Genomic DNA, 18,043 nt, shown 5'->3' on the forward strand with positions numbered 1-18,043 from the left:
GGGAGGTGGCCCAGATAGTCCAGCCCTAACATTCTATGAATTCTTCCTGATTTTTCATAACTTGAAAGGCCCAGCAGTATTTGCTAATTTAGCCATAATTAAACATAAACTAAGTTCATAGAACTCTGTGCTGAGGTTCAGAAACGAGCATATTCCAGAGAAAGTGGCCGTCTGCTTGTTAGTTTTTCCCGAAATGATCAGAAAATCCCAGAACCCATCATACCTTTAGGAACAGGCTGGGAATGCTTTGCTCCTTGGTCCAATTTGAAATCCAAATATAAGGTTGGTGTGCGAGTGTAAATCTTGGACTGAAAAGAAAAAGGAAACTATCAGCATCTTTCCAAGAATAAGGTTCTTCTTTACTTCATCTAGGCTCTTTTGTGATAGTCCCGGGGCCTGCATCCATTATATTTACAATTTCTCCTTGGGAAGTGCAGTTGAAGTAGGGGGAGGGGTGTGGATGGGCTGCCAATACAGCACCTTCTTAAGGGTCTTGGTCTAAAAGTCAGCCCTCCTAGCTTCACAATATGGTTGACAAGCTAATTTCAGGATGACAGCTATCTCCCCACAGCCACTTCTCAAATATGGTCCAAGGCTAATAGTTTACTAGCAATAGCTGTTCCACCTTCTTCACATCCAATCTTCCACTTGTTATGGTAGGTTATATCACATCCAAATGTATGTTTCTTCCCCAGGTCTCAATAAAGCCATGTCCATTTTGCAATTCAAAACAAGTGGCGTGTAAATATTATTTGTTCTAACGTGGCCCTTTTAAGCAAAAAAGGGTGGTCTACCACTGCTGGCTTGAAAAAGCCACGTGTAAGGAAAGGCACACTTTTGCAGGATTTTCCATTGTACACAGTGGCTTAAATTCTGTCAACAGATAAGCAGCGTCTGTAATTCAATATGAAACCATTCTGAATCACTGGCATAGACCAAAATCCAAGGGATGATTACTATTTCTATAAACTGGATGATGCCTCGTTGTTTATCACAAAGCTGCAGTGGTTCTGTTCTAATTTTTTAAACATAAAATACACAGAAAAATAAAAAAGCACACGATGCCAGATTTGCAAAGGCTATGGAGTAACTGGAACTTTCATACAGTGCTGGTAGGACTATAACTTGGTATAAACACTTTAGAAAACTGCTTTGCAGTATATACTACTGATGAACACATGCATAATCTGTGACCCAGCATTCCAACTCAGAAGTGTATCCCCAACAGAAATTTTCACCTAAAGACAAGTATATGAATCTTGATAGTGACATTGCCAGAAACAGACAAAAACTGGGAAGAATCCAAATGCCTTTAATGATAGGATGGATAAATGATTCATAATATACTTAAACAATGGAACACTACACAGCAAGGAGGATGAATGAACCCAACTATATGCAACAGGTCAGGTGGATCTCACAAGCATAATGTTGAGCAAATGAAGGCAGACACAGAAGGTCATATACCACTGATTCCATTTCTATAAAGTTCAAAACAAAGCCAAACTAATTTATGGTGTCAGAAGTCAGAAAAGTGGTCACCTTGGGAAGGTTAGCAACTGGAAGCGGTTCCAAAGGGGACTTGTGGGGCCTGATCTGACAATGTTCTGTTTCTTGACCTGGCTTCTGGTTTCAAAGAAGCATTCACTTGGTGAAAATTTTCTGAGCTATACACTTGATTTGTTTACTTTTCTGTTTATATGTTATATCTTATTTGGTTAGTGTTTTTTTTATTTTTTAAATTACAGTTGACATTCAATATTATTTTATATTAGTTTCAGGTGTACAGCATAGTGATTAGATATTTATATAGTATAACTTATGAAGTGATCCCCTGACTAGTCTAGTACCCACCTGGCACCATACATAGTTATTACCATATTATTGACTATATTCTCTATGCTGTACTTCACATCCCTATGACTATTTTGTAGCTACCAATTTGTACTTCTCAACCCTTTCAGCTTTTTCACCCAGCCCACCCTCCACCTCCAACTCCCCTCCCATCTGGCAACCATCAGGTTGTTCTTTGTATCTATGAGTCTGTTTCTGTTTTGTTTGTTCATTTATTTTGTTCTTTAGATTCCACATAAAAGTGAGATCATATGGTATTTGTCTTTCTCTGTCTGACTTACTTCACTTAGCATAATACCCTCCAGGTCCATCCATGTTGTCATAAATGGTAAGATTTCATTCTGTTTTATGGCCAAGTAATACTCCGTTGTATGTATGTACCACAACTTTTTATATATGTTATATTTTATGATATATGTTATATTTTAATAAAAAGCTTATATTCATTAAAAACATGCATGTGTAAATAGACCAAGAGAATCCAGAGCCCAGAATTATTTACTATCCTTGACAAAGGCATCATTTTGCAGAGAATAATTATGTGAACTCCACAAGGACATGGACATTTCTGCCTTTTTCACCCAGGGCCAACCCACAGTACCTGTCACATAGTAGGTGTTCAATAAATATTTATTGAATGATGTTTCCTATTGGAAAACCCCATGTATAATAATAAATATATTTACAGTATACATAGGGTATTCATCAACATCTTTACCTACATGTAACAAAATGCCTCTTTTCAGAATGGGTGATTTGACATGGTCAAAGTTGTTGTCTGTACATTAAATTTTGGAATAGAGAATTGTAAATAATGCTATCAGAAGACTGTTCCCTTTCCTATGAATGTTTTGGACTTTAAGTGGTCTGGGAGGTGGTTTTACATGGATCAGAAGATCAAGCTACATCAATACAGCTTCAAAGACTGGAAAAGCAAATTCCCTTATGCACACATAAATGAAACCAGAAAGGCCTGTGACATCAGGGGTGCAGCCCAAGGCCAAAGATTCACAATCAATCTGAAGAGCTGGAAACGTACGTTACACAAGGGCAGCACCCATGGGACGCAGGAGCGGATTCTCCAGGATCATTCGATTTGTAAGGCACCATATGGAAAGAATCTGGTTTTGTCTGATGAAGACATCTAAAATTACCTCTAAAAAGATCAAGGGTAAATGTCACATAATACCAGACGACTCCTCTGTCTGGGCAATAGTTTGCTCTCTTCCAGAAAAAGAATCCCTGTTTGGTTTAGCGTCTTTCTTAACCTCTGCCTCTGGCAATGCAGTAGCCCTGCCTACAGTGAAGACCTCAGTTACAAAGAGGCTCTTGGCTTAATTTCTACTAGAATTCTCCCAGAATGTAGTCATTCAAATAATCTTGAACTGGAAACCAGGGGCCTTTGATACTAGGATTGCTTTTCCTATTGACTAGCAAAGCACTGGTCTTCTGGGTTTAGTTCATTCATCTGAAAACCTCATGTTGGGACTCGCTGATGTTGCGGTCTATTTCTAGTTCTGAAATTCTGAGTCAGAAAATCAATGTTTTCCTCCACATTTTCATTTTTCAAATTCCCTTGTGATTTCTCAGACTGGAGCTCTAGAAAAGGGAGATGAGGCTGGGCAAGGGAGGGCAACCGGGGCTGTGGGGAGTGACTGAATCATTCTATTCTTGCCCTCAAATCCAGTCACCAATCTTGCCCTCTGAGCTAGTCCTGCCTCTAGTTTCTCAATCTTATCATATTCTCCAAAAAAGAGTAACCTGTTTAGACTGTATCTACATAGATACACATATGAGTGCACACACGGAGAATTCTGTACTTGTGTATTCCTTTATAAGTTTTAAACAGAAATCAGTGAGAGACATTATAACATTATAAAGCCACAAATATATCCTATTGTCTTACAGCATGAAAAGGGCTAAAGGGAACTTTTAAATTCATTTTGGAGGTATTTTTTCACAACATCAATGTACCTTAAAACAGAATTCTGATTCTAACAACTTTTTTTGTACTGAAAATCAGATCAATAAAGGTTTCAATACAATACATGTCTTGAATAATCAACTAGCCAAACTTAAATATATTTTATTCTATTCCAATAAGCCCATAATGAAATCAAACTCAATTTGAAAGCTGTTCCCATGAATGTGTGTATGGGTGTATATATATACCCACACACACAGGTACTCACATATAGTTTTTGAAAACCAGGTAGGTTTGGTTTTTTTTTTCAATTTTGATCTTCCATGGTAATTCTTCTAAAATAGCAAATGTAAATTATATTAATTTAACTCAACGATGATAATGCCAACCTCAAATATACTTTCAGCAAACCTGGATTTAATTTTTTCTATTACACACTCAGTTTGCAACCATAAAGAAATATGTCCATTAGGCACACCCTTTCCTGGGTCCTGGTTTTTTTTTCATGTCTTTTTTTTCATAGTATAAAACTATTAATAGACCCTCAAAATAGAATGACAATTTAATTAAACAAGTTGTTCTTTTTGGCTAAAACTTAGCTATCAGTGTATATATTTTCACAGGATTAAAATGAATTGGTCAATAACAACCTAAAATAAAACATTCCTCTTCAGATCTTTTTCCTCTTTTCTGTTTTGGTCTTAATATTATATGCACAGGTAAGAAAATCCAAAGCTATTCCTCTTTTGTCTTTCTTCTCATTTAATAATTCTCAGTTAAAAGTATTTAGAAAACGTATCTTAAAGGTTTTAGCCTGTAATGCTTTAAAATCTTACAGTTCAAATATCAAGTAGGCAAAGCTTCTAGGAGGCAACGTCGCTATTCATGAGGTTAAGGGTAAATTTTGGCTTACAACAGGAGTGCTACCAAATCCAGACACGCCTTGTCCCTCTCTCTCTATAAATGTCAGAATTAAACCCTTAATGAGCCTAAGACACCACTCCAATAATGACTGCAAAACAACCAAGACCAAAGAGCGTTGACAAAACTACTTCCTTCCGAACCCCAGCTACCTTCATCTTCTACCCTTCAAAGACTTCCGGCTTACCCGGTCTTTTGGTATGATATCCTTGTCAAGCTGGCTTCCTTCCTCTGTTTTTATTCATCAATGTGACCTTAATTAGGAGATAAAATCACTTCCACATGGAGCCATGTGGCTTATAAGCGTTTTCCCAGAGCATGCTATGTTTTTGTTGGTTGTTATGTGTGAGCATGGCAAAGGAACTATCTTTCATTTTGCCACTGCTCCTTTCCTAGTTAAGTGCCATTCATTTATCCCTAAATACTGTTAATTTTGCCACCATGCTGGCCTTTCCTAAAAGCAAGTGGCAGCAATTTGTCACATGTCAGGGCTGTAATAAATGCTTTCACATTTCTTTTGGGGAACTATTTCAAAGACCCATTATGATTTAGTGATTTTTCAGGAAATACACTCAAATTCTCAATTTTACTATGTCGCTTAAGCAAATTACTCTAAGTAACTGTACTAACAAGTGTGAATCTGATAAGAGAAAGAAACTGTGTTTCTACCTAGTCCTGGACCCTTGCCCTGAAATTGGATCACCTCCCCTAATGTTGAACATTATGTTTTATGGTGTTTTTCTTTTGCATCATGTGCTTTTTTTTTAGCTGAGCCATCCTGCCACCTGTTGGCAGCTCAGCTCGGGCCCATGTGGGAATCAAACCGGCGACCCTGTTGCTCAGAACTTGGACTCTTGAGTGAGCTCTTAACCAACTGAGCCACTCAGCCAGCCTGAATCATTGCTAACTTTTGATGAATATATTTGCACAGAAATCTGTGACCACATTTCTATTTTTTTCCTTCACAATTGTGGGTCTAAAAGTCTAAACATTTTAAAGGCTCTTGATAGATCTGTAGGTTTATGACTAAATGCAATGCAGCCAAAAGCAACTGGTTAATATGATCAATTACTGATTGAACAGTAATTCTGCTGACCATGTCTACTGCTAGTCATTGGTTTTTCTAGTCTTGGTAATTTTGCTATACCACAGGGAAGTGTTCAACTCATCATGTGCTCTAAATATTGTTTTTCCCCTATCTAATCCCCTAATGTTAGAAAGTGAACTCATTCCAAAAAATCCCATATTGTTGCACATTTTGTTTTTTTCCCCCAATATATCCTTGCCACAAACATAGAAGGAAAGGATTAATTGCTGGTGGGGGGGGGGAGAAGTAAAGGAAAAGAAAAAGTACCCAAGAATATGAAAATATGGATGAAAACAAAAAATAAGGAAAAAAGCTTAACCTAAAAAAAAAAGGCATAAAGGCACCGCCTCCACAGTACAAATACTAATGTTTGAACAACCATTGTCTAGCAGTATTTGTTTTTGAACAAAAAAACATTTTGGTTAATTGTTTTACTAACTGACTTGCTTTCATCCAAATTGTTTTTTTTTGTCAACTCACTTGGTAACTACCTGTAAAAAGTACCCATCTCATCAAAATGTTGACCATCTAATTTTTTAAAATCTTAGTTAATTTAAGAAGCAGAAATTGATATCTCTTTACTCTTTTGACTGTTAGTTTGGGTGATACACAATTATTTCTAATTTACCAAATATTACTAAATATTATTACTATGAGAATCACAATAGCTAAATATATTTAGGGCTTAGTATGTACCAGGTGCTATTCTAGGTGCTTCATGTGTATTAATTAGGCCACTTGTACTTCCCTTTTTATAAACTCTCTGCTCATTAACCTATTTAGGTTTCCATTCATTATTAATTAGCTCCTTCATTTGAGAAACACTGATGGAGAGCCCGTAGTGTGCTCGCCATTGGATATGTATATTGATGAATAATAGATCTGCTCAGCCTTTGTGGAGTTTACTTTCTAGTGAGAAAGACAATTTAACAAATTAAATATAAAACTATACAGGCTACAAAAGAAATAAACAGGGTACAGAGAGAAAACATAAAATGGGGGAATGGGAGGCCTCGAATGAGAAGAGCTAGGGGTAAGAGGTTTCTGGACAAAGGAAGGAGCACAGCATGTGTGAAGGCCTGGAGGCCATGAAGACGCTGGAGGACTCAGAAGCCAGAGCAGAGCAGCATGCAGACACAGAGAAGGTGCTGGAAAGAATGGCATGAGATGAGTTTCGAGAATTAGAAAAGGCCCAGTCAGGTGTAGACCAAAGTAAGGTATTTGGGATTTCTTTAAACTACAATGGGCACATAGACTCGATTTCTACCTTAAAGAGAGCTTTGAGCTACTATGTGGATAACTGAAAAGGAGTAAGGAGACAACAGAGGGGCCCCCTGAAATGGCTGTGGCAGTGGGCCTGGCCAGGGCTGGGCAGGGGACCAGAGAGAGGTAGATAGGTTTAAAATCTATTTTGGAAATAGAAAGGTTTTGCTAATGGACTGGATGTGGGTGGGGGAGGAGAAGGAATAATGATGAGCAGCATGTGTACACTTGAGCAGTGAGTGATGGTGCCATTCATTCATTAAGATGGAGAAGACTGGAAGGGAAACAAACAGTACACACAGCTCAGAGGTGAGGTTTGTGCTGTGGATAGAAAGGTGGGAGTTACAAGACTATAAATGACATCTACATCTATGGGCTGGATAAGGTCACCTAGAGAGATGATGCTCAATGACAGTGAAGACTCAGGACTGAGATGCAGGGAACTTGAGCATTTAGGGGTCTGGTAGAGGGCAAGGCACCTGCCTGAGAAAGGAAACTGAGAAGGAGCAAAGGAGTATCCAGAGACAAAAGCATGCATTATCTCAGAGGCCAAAGCAAGGAGAGAAGGTGTGGAAAAGGAGGAAGCATTGAACCTACGGCAAGGAAGAGAAAAAAGGCTTCTGGGTTTGGCAACATGGAAGTCATGGTGACGCACTGCACTGATGGGGGTGGATGCCAGGTGGAGGGCATAGAGGAGGTGGGGAAGTGAGATGACATGCGCAGACATACCTTTTATGAAGTACGACTCTGAGAGGGAGCAGAGAATTGGGGTAGAGGTCAAGAGGTTTGGAGCTTCTCTTACCAATTCATGAGATTTTTAAAAATAAATTAAGGCTCTTAGCCTTGAATAGTATTTGTTGTAAAATTCTCCCAGTTTGTTTCTGGCCTTCAATTTCATTTACAGCATTTCTGACATGGGTCAGATCTATCAACCTTTTTCTTTCGATGCTTTTTAAACTTAGAAAGTCTTTCTCCATCCAAAGAGGACATTACATATCTGCCTATATTTTTCTAGTTCAACCTTTTTAACATTTAATTCTTTGATCTATGTCAAATTTATTTTACTATTACTTGTGCGATCAGGAGATAAACTAGTTTCTTTTTATGAATGGTTAACCAGTTGGCCCAGTTGACCCCAGTTGATGATAACCTTCTCTATCATTATTAAGTTTGCATATACACTTGGGTCTATTTCAGGTAGGTTCTCTTTCTGTCAATCACAAGGAGGAGCCTCAATGGGGAAAACTTCACTAATTAGCTCAGGAGCCCCAACTAACAGAGGAAGATCTACTCCATAAGGAATTCTTGTCATGATCTAGTTACATCTCCCACAGGGTTTCCCAGTCTCCTCAGCTTCCTTCCACCACTTTCTCACTCTCACGGTCTGCTGGGCTTGGCAATGGGGAGAAAACCCATTAGCATAGACCCACTCTCTTCACCTCTTACACCTTCACACGCACTAAAGAAATTCGCTGCCACATCCCTTGACCCCTGCATGGAGAGCCATATCTTTTGATTTCCTGTGGAGACCTTAAGGCTTTGAGGAAATTAAAAAAACAAAAGGACAGCAACTTGTCTGTTCCCCTTTCCCGATTCCCCAATGCTGTTCCCCTCCCCCAATTCCCCAATAAAACCTTAAAAAAAAGTAGGTCTACCACATTATTTAAAGCAAACTTCCAACTCTCATTGTTTAGAATAGGCTGATCCTCTTCAAGGAAATGGTAAGTCTTCTGTCCCCAATCCAAAGCACTCTGATATCTCAATTCTTGATTATTTTAAGGAATCCTGATAAGGAGTGGGAGAGATTAGTTTACATCCGGAGTGGGAAGGATTAAAACTGTGTAATCATATTTTGACATATACATGAAGTGCTACACAAAGAGAAAACAAGAAACTCTCAGGCAAAATGCCAGTGACTCTGTATAGGGTGAGAGAGAGGGCCAACGACATTTTTAACTTCAGTCAACCATAAAGGACGGTGGAAAATCTTGAGCATCAAACTGTCCAGCTGACCAAGAATTTTGGACATAGCCAAAGTATCCTACAGTCTAGTCTCTTCAGCATCCTTTTCCAAGCAGCACTTTCATCAACAGTAACACAGTAGTCCCGCACTTTCTCACCATTTCTTCAGGGGCGAGGCAGTGAGAAGAGCTAAAGGGGAAGGGAATGTCACCATTCTGCCATCTGACCACAGACATGTTAATTGTGAAACTGGACTTTGGTTTCTTCACCTTTGAGTCAGCATTCTTGACTGAAGTTGGGTGACAGATGTTTCATTTTTTTGAAAATTAAAAATGGAGAAAGCACAAATGCTCATCTCTTATATGACCAATCCATCCATAATCCTACAAAGGCAACAGTACAATAAAACTACAAATGACCCCCCAAATATGCCAACAGGGAGCCTTCCTGTCCCTTATCACCCTTCCATGGGTAACGTTCCAAGGATGAGTCAGAAAATCTATTAACCAATTCTAGAATATTCTTCACAGGACTTCATAACATTTAAAATATCTATTACCGTATTTGCCGGCGTATAAGACGATTCTTTGGCCCTGAAAAATATGCCTCCAAGTGGGGGGTCGTCTTATACGCCAGGTACACTTCAGATAGACTGCCCATAGTGCTTGCCCCGTGCCATAGTGGCCTCCCGATGCCCGCCCACTTCATTCCACATACCGTTCAGGCATCAGCAGCGCTGCTGGGTGTATGCTCAGCTGTTACGCGATTTTGCTGTTATGCGATTTTACCAAACTCGCAAAATCTACGGTACCAGTCTATAGAGTGTGTTTTCTTTGTGAATTACTGGTATGTTTACCGGTAATAAACTTGCACAGTTTTATGTATATGTTTGATTACATACAGCCTTGTGACAGTTTTCCTGCATGTCATAAGCATTTTAATATAAATTAAAATGTTGAAATCAAATCTGATATTGTTTTACCTTTTATTTGGTGTGTGGAAGGTGTGCGGAAGAGGGGGTAGTCTTATACGGCGAGTATATAACAAACTCTGTATTTTGAGTGGAAATGTTAGGGGGTCGTCTTATACGCCCAGTCGTCTTATACGCCGGCAAATACGGTAGTCACATTTGGTATTTACGAAGATGTTTTTGTGAGTTCTTGCGAGAAAGTGCATTGAGATTGAGAAACTATTTGGCAAAGATAGGGTTTCATAGAGCTTTGGGGACTGATACCTTTGTGTAGATATGATTAAGGGGGAATTTATTATGGCACAGGGCTTCTCCTTTGTGATCATTTGCAGGACATTCTGACATTGTCAGGGGTGTCTGCTTGTACAGACAGGTGCCTGAGGGTACACTTTTGGTGTAGAAAGTGTTTCATTCTCAAGTTTCCTGCCATGAAAATGAGCTAAAGCATTCCCAATGGGAGAGAAACACACTCAGCAAGTTTATGTACCGGGGCTGAATGATGTGACAAGGCAAGGGTGCTGTCAAATAAAATGGGGCAAAAATAGGAAACCTGAGATTAGGTCTAGGTTCCTTCCACAATGAGCTGTGTGACCTTGGGAAAGACCTTTTGCGTAGTTGGGCTGCAGCATCCTCATCTGCCAAGTGGTGGAGGTGGACAGCTGATCTCTCACGTCTATGACTGCCTGACATTCTGATTCCAATGGAAGTGACAGAATAAAAAGGAAGATTAGGTATTGGTCGGCTCTGAAAAGCATCTCATATTACCAGGAATTCTAGACTTGGGCTGCCCTAAGTACTTTGTTCAGATCCTAACACTCCATTGCAGCAATTGAAGAGGTAAGTGAATGGAAAGTTCCTGTCCAACTATTAGATAAATGGGCCAGAGATGGCCCCTGGGTATTAGGCAAAAATGGCCGCCACGTTGCTGTTTACTTCTTCACAGCAGGCTAGGATCTTTAGCCCAAAGCCTGCTGGTACCCAACTAAAATTCTCACACGTCCAATTGCTTTAAATATATTGCAAATACACATGCTTTAGCCATGTTGAGCCTACCTACTGGCATACCTTGTGAAAATGCACACAACATCTGTTAGCCATAAATAATGAATCCTGCAGCTATAAAAGACCCCAAATTGCTGCTTCCCTTTGGAGCTCTCTGACCCAGAGACCCTCCATGTTGTTGCTGAGTGACATCACCTAGACAGGTAAACCCCTCTCCAATTTCCCCAACTCCCCTGTGAAGGCCCTGGCCTAATTCCCCTCCTGGGTGGTGGCCCAGCACAACCGTCTCTGGGAGGTCTCCAACTGTGAGGGACTTCCCTTCTCATGCAAACCTGTCCAAGAACCGCCCAAATAAAGGTTATGTGTTATCGCTTCTCATGAGCCTGTCTTCTCCTTGATCAGTCTCCAAATCCCCAAACTCACTACACCAACCCATCGAATAAAGTAAGTGGTATACAAAGAGGCTCCCAAAGTATCAAATATGGCCTCCTGTCTATCCACAAACAAGATGAGAGGAGGTTGCCTACTGTTCAGCAACAGTTCTGAGGAACTGAAGAGGTCACCAAATCTGCTGAAGGGCTGGGGACTTCTAGAAGGGCCAATACTTATCCTCCAGCTGGGGCAGGGGAAGGTTCATGGATTCCTGGGCAAGCGAGAAGTGGCCAGCTCCTGAGAAAATTACAGATGGGTCAAGAATTTCCTCTGAACCCTTCCATATCCATCTCTCTTCCTAGGCCTTCTCTGTCATTAAAGATTCCATGGATAAAAACCTGCTCTCGGCAGAAAATCTGATTTGTATCAGGTTGTGCCAAACCGGTAAGAACCTGTGTGAGCTTGTGGTTAAGAGCACAAACTCTGGATGCCATCTGGTTGGAATTCCAGCTCTGTCACTTAGTAGATGCATAACCCTGGGCAAGTTGCTAATCTCGCTATGCCTCAGTTCCCTCCCTCATTAAGTTGTTGTGAGAATTTGGACACATTTTATGAGTCTCCTTGGGGTCTCTCAGCCTGACTAGCTCCTGAGCCCTTGGCCACTTATGGAGATTCCTGGGTGTCATCACTGTTGCCACCTCCAGCTGCCTTGGCTCCTTCCTGACTGCCAAGTTCTGAGTAGCTTTGATTGCCCCCACAGTGGCTGCTGGGCTTCACCTGACAGACCTGCTGAGGCTCTGGATGTCATCATACTGGAGTGAAGATGCAAGTCACAGGATTGGTATGTGGCCTGCTCAGAGCCTGCCTGAAGGGGCTAGGTGCCACGATCCAGAAGGGCATGGAATTAGCCTGCATGGGGCAACCTCTGACATAGGAGGAATGGAAAATATAGGATGACAGAAAAATTCTCCCTCTGGTTTTTCCATTAGAAAGTACTAAGGTACAGTTTTCTGAACAGGTACCTATACCAACAAGCATCTGCCTCACTTCCCTTCTGCCTCACCCTCCCTGCCCTGGGATTACACACAAGACCAAGACCTGCCTTAGGCTCTGTTTTCCAGAGAACCCGGGTTAAATCAGGAGTCAAAGAACTGATACATGAAAAGCACTCAGAGCTTCACTGTCCAATACAGTTGCCACTGGCCATACGAAGCTACTAAGCACATGAAATGTGGCCAGTGTGAACTGAGATGTGCTGTAAGTGTAAACTACACACTGGATTTCAAAGACTGGGTGCCAAAAAAAGCAAAATATCTCATTAGGATTTTATATTGATCTATGTTAAAATGATAATATTTTTGATAACTGGGTTAAAGTATATTGTTAAAATTAATTTCACCTGTTTCTTTTTACTTCTTTCAATGTACCTGGTGAAAATTTTAAATTACATATTGATTCCATTATATTTTCATTGGACAACCCTGGCTTAGAATTTAGTAACCTGTGAGCCCACAAAAGATGTTAGCCATTTTCCTTCCCAAGAAGTTCTAGAGATTTGTTATCAGTAAAGACTAATGATAAAAGGGAATGTGGGAGCAGAAATGAAGACAGATAAGGGAAAAGGAACAAATATTTGTTAAGTACCCTCTGTCAATAGGCACACTATATACTATGCAAATAACTCAAAGACTGTTCATTATCCCTATTGGTCAGATAAGGAAGTAAAGGTTCAAAAATAATTGTTCCAAGGTCACAGAGGTATTAAACAACATAGCTGAAATTTGGACCCAGGTCTGTCTCTTTGATTCTATAGTCCATGCTCTTTTCAACCTGTCATACTGTCAAAGGATTGACTCTATGATGGTATAGTTTCAATAATGTAACTGAGAATTTTTGGCATGTGTCAGGGCTTCCTAGAATCCCTTAAATAACTCATACAGGAGATCAAGTACACTAGCCAAGTTAAAAGCTGCTGCCGAACACAAATCCCTCTCTCTCTCTCTCTCTCTCTCTCTCTCTCTCTCTCTCTCTCTCTCCCCACAGATACATACACCATGAGGTAATAAGCCTGCCTCTAAAAAGGATGACTGTACAGTTCTGCCTGGACACATTTAAAGAAGTGGGGGCAGTATTAAGAAGCCCAAAAGGTCTCAGATACAAGTCATGTGCTCTTATCCAGATTCTACTGGGCAATAAAGATGATATTTGGATCCCCATCTGGCCAACTCCTCAGAGTCTACCTGTCAATTCATTCTGAACCTGGAGGGGAAGAAAGGATAATTATCTTTTGGTCTTCTCCTCCACCTCAACTCCCTCCATTTGACTTGTATCCAATTCTAAGTCCTCTGTGCTTTTGTCTGGCTGACAGACTCTGTCAGTTAAAACCTATGAAAACATTTAATCACAGTCATCAGGACTCTCACTCAAAACCTCTTTTGGATTGATCAATAACAGATGGCCTTAAATTAGTATCTGATGCTGGAAAACTCCACCAGCCAAGTACCGGTAGTTACTCAGAGACATTGAAAGTCTCCAGGGCAGACAAAGAGGTAGGTGGGTACTGGCTCCTGACAAGCAGAGCTGCTGCAACCACACTTGGAAGCTGCTGGGGAAAGAATTTGGCCAGGAGGACTCAATTGGCAGACCCCCTAAATGGTGGTGGTGAGGAGCTGGAGGTTTCCAAAAAAAACCCTCTGGTGGAGAAAGGATGGAGAGGCACAAAAATCAATGCTCAAGGAACCAAGATGGAGTAGAATAAGTGTCAGGTTATTTTTCTTCCTCCTTTTCACAGCCCAGCCCTCCCTCCCACTCTCTTGTGGCTCCTTCTTGCAATCAGGGAATAGCAGAAGGGGTTGGGAGAAGCCAACATTATTCTCAGAGCCTAGAGACGAGAGAAAAACTGAGCATGGGCAGTTGTTTGAAAGTGGTGGGAAAGAAAAGCCTTGCTCTGGACTTCCAAATGGTTTCCTCCAGGGCCGGCTGAGTGGCTCAGCTGGTTCAGAGCTCGCTCAAGAGTGCGAGCTCTGAGCAACAGGGTCACCGGTTCGATTCCCGGCCTGAACTGAGCTGTCATTGAGCTGCCAACAGGTGGCAGGATGGCTCAGCTAAAAAAAATGGTTTCCTCTAAAAGGAAGCATTTCAATTTCTCCAGTTGCTATTTGTAGTTGAACCAGGAAAGAAAATTTTGGGCTAGCATGGTTTCTTTCCATAATGTTGAAAATGACCGTCTATTTAAAAGCAAAGAGAACAAGAGGCCGTTAAGGTTTCATAAAAAAAAGGCAAATTATCATTATTTTATTCTTCAGTGAACCTGGAAAAGCTGGACCTTAGTTGATTCATGTTAGGTTACAAATGTAACAGCTATCCTCTCAACAAGGATGCCTCCTATACATAGTAACATGAGAGCTTGTATCTTTGTCCTTTTGTACTGTTTTAGCTTTGATCACTCAGAGAAGAAGACAAAGGCAGAGGAGGCAGAAGAGCAATTGCTCCAAGTGAAACATTATTGGTATAGACAAGATATTTCTAAAGACAACAGAGGAGGAAACTGAAAAGTTAAAACACACAGAGAGAGAGAGAGAGAGAGAGAGAGAGAGAGAGAGAGAGAGAAATTACCAGAAAAGTTTTACATGGCAGAGATAATTTTTCCAATTTTCATACTTAAGACAATGAACACACGTTTTGAAGGCCTTCAAAAACACTGAGTTATTCCCCTGGACACTTTCACACCTGCATGGGGAAATACCTTAGAAACACCTATCTGGCTTCGTGCTGTCTCCTTTGCACGATCTAGACTCTTTCCACCCTTCTTTGCCAGGTCATTTGGCTCCTTTAGACTTATGCCTGCTTTTCCTGAACCTCCAGATTGGGCTGAGCCTCCTATCTATTCTGCCTCCCCCTAAACCCCTCCATGTTTTCTAGTCTGTACAGTAGTATTAGCAATTTATGTGTCTGTCCCTTCGACTGTGCCCTGCCAGCTCCCTGATTTTTTTTCATCATTTTCCCTCACACCTTCACAGGACCATGCATAGAGCTGGCCCTCATGTTTGCTGTGTTTGCTGAGCTCAACTGAACTGTCATGGCACAGATACCTTTCTGACAAATCCCTGCAATTCCCCATGGCCAGTGTGGAAGTCCTTCCAAGAATGGCAGCACCTCCGTTTCCTCATCTCATTTTACTAAGTCCAGGGAATGCTAACCAGCCCATGGATGTGCAATGGATGGTGAAAAGGCTTCTCTGCGGTTTTAAGACCACAACATGCTCATCTTTCAATAGAGTAATCCCTATCAATGATTTAGAGCCCACACGATGTGAAAGTTTTACTCTTGTCTATCTTGGAGGACCTATACCTGTCCACAAGAGCAGAATTCTTTTTTTTAATGTTGATGGGTTTTTTTAACTTTATTGGGAAACAGTGTGTTTTTCCCACAACCCATCAGCTCCAAGTCAAGTTGTTGTCTTTCAATCTTAGTTGTGGAGGGCGCAGCTCAGCTCCAAGTCTGGTCGCCGTTTTTCAATCTAACTGCGGTGGGCGCAGCTCACTGGCCCAAGTGGGAATCGAACCAGCAACCCTGTTGCTCAGAGCTCGCATGTTCTAACCAAGTGAGCCATCTGGCCACCCAGCAGAATTCTTAATTAAGCTTCAAGTAATCAGAATTATATCCGACACCAAATGTTTTCATTACGTCTTAGTGTGAATTTGGTCAAATTGTTCAAAAGCTACATGATCCCAAGGATTTGTGCTTCAGTCAAAACAGTGTGTTTGCAGCTATCAATAGCCTAGCTCTATTCTCGTGTATGCCAATACCAGTCCTTAAAATACTAACACCTACCTCATTTATATCCACAAGAGCTCAGCTTTTAATGCAACATGCAAGAGCCTCTGAAGCTGCCTGAAGCTGTCCTGAATATTTCACTGTGGTTAGAAAAAATACGTAATGTGTTCCTGGGGAAAGACTTACATCCCCAAAGTACAAGCCCTGACAGCCACAGAAGTCATTACACTGATATGTGAAGTAGCCATTCACCTTTATTGAAGGTGACACCTTGGTTTTTTATAACTTTCATTATCCTCTGAGTCAAAATTTCCTTGCTAATTTGTAATCCTGATTACTAGGGCCAATGATGTATATGAATGGCACAGGATGTAACTCCTGCTTTGAAAGTGCACCTATCCATTCTTCATTTACTGGCAGAAGAGGGCTTGTCAACACCACTGGAATGTACTTCCTAGGTGATTAGGTCAGCAGGGACATCTTGAAGGAATAAGAACATCTGGCACCCTTTGTGCACACCAAGAATGGTATTTCTGGGGTGAGTGGGCTGCCCAGGACAAGAGCAAGCTCTTGTACAGCTGATCTGATCAGATGCTGACCAATGTTTATTTGAACATTCCTAACTGCAAATGAAGTGCCAGCTATGGCTGCCTACCACAGGACAAGTCTTTGAAGTTGCAGGGTGCATTTCTTTGGTGTCCTCCTATTTACAAAACAATTCTAACAGACCGAATTGTGCCTATTCTCAACCCTGAGTCAGAACCAAGTTTTGCACTTCTCTGTGGAATGATATTGATCATCTGCTCAGGGTACAGGGCCTGTGTTGTGCAGGTTCTACAGAATGAACTGCTTTGTGAAATCCAAGATGAGACAGAACTGCACACAGCACGCCACTCCACCTTAACCTCAGACCATGCTATGGAAAACCTCAGGAGAAAGGGATGCAGGGATATATTATACATACAACCAAGGTCAGCCTTAGGCAAACTCCAGTAGACAAACTTGGTCTTGGATTTCCCTCCAGCCCAATATTTGGCATCATTTCCTTTTGCCCTGCCACCACCCCACCAAGATCTGGTTGCCTATGCAGCCATCATGATCTCCACACAGTTATTGCACTCCTACCATCCAATCCTTTTATACAAGCCATTGTAAGACTTGAGCCCTGGCCCTATCTCTTTTCTTTCCCTCCCTCCATCCACACAAGCAAAATCAATTCTCCCTCCTCTGAAGTTTACCTACTGCTGTTTTAGCATTTCTTGTATCACATTATACTTCTAATGTTTGCCAGTTTCCCTCCCCAGCCAGACTGTGACTTTAATTGATGACAGTAGTTGCATCTTATTCACATCATATCTCCAGGGCACTGCACAATGTGCACACAGCAGGTGTCTAATGACTGAATAAATACAGCTCATCAAGAAATGGGACACGTGAATGAAATAACTGCCAGTCCCCAAATCTCATGGGTTGTGAAGACAGATGGCCGTGTGGATCTAGGGGAACTGAGAAGGCTTCACCAGAGAAGGGGGGTGTAAGATGGACTCTGCTGAACAAGTAGCAAGGAGACGGAGATGGTGAAATCTTGAACTCCACATTGTTAGAGGACTTTGCCCTTGACAATATCCTTTTCCCCCAAATGCTGTGTTTCCCCCTTGGCTTGTGTCAAAAGGGAAATTCGGCCAGAATTCATTTGGGTGATTATGAATTACTTAGGCAGGACTTTTTTTAGTATTCCTCATAGCATCTAATTAAAACATGGACCCTAAAAGAAAAATCAATGGAAATAAAAACCAAAAGACAATAAAACTGTTATCAGAAAGAAACATAAAATTGCACTGTTAAAAATCTTGGCTTCCAGGCCGGCCGAGTGGCGCATTGGTTAAGAGCTGGCTTGGGACGCCAGAGGGCC

At 41.1% G+C, this 18,043-nt stretch overlaps 1 protein-coding gene across 1 annotated transcript in view; it reads right to left on the reverse strand.

The window, feature by feature from the left end:
- The window catches only part of PIR (pirin), a 93,776-nt gene that overhangs the window by 33,846 nt on the left and 41,887 nt on the right, over positions 1 to 18,043 (reverse strand). The window contains exon 6 of the mRNA XM_019667378.1: positions 224 to 308. Coding sequence (XP_019522923.1) covers positions 224 to 308 — 85 coding nt within the window. The remainder of the gene's footprint in view (positions 1 to 223; positions 309 to 18,043) is intronic.

Source organism: Hipposideros armiger, unplaced genomic scaffold (assembly GCF_001890085.2).
Source record: "Hipposideros armiger isolate ML-2016 unplaced genomic scaffold, ASM189008v1 scaffold_13, whole genome shotgun sequence".
In the NCBI taxonomy this organism is placed as follows: domain Eukaryota; kingdom Metazoa; phylum Chordata; class Mammalia; order Chiroptera; family Hipposideridae; genus Hipposideros; species Hipposideros armiger.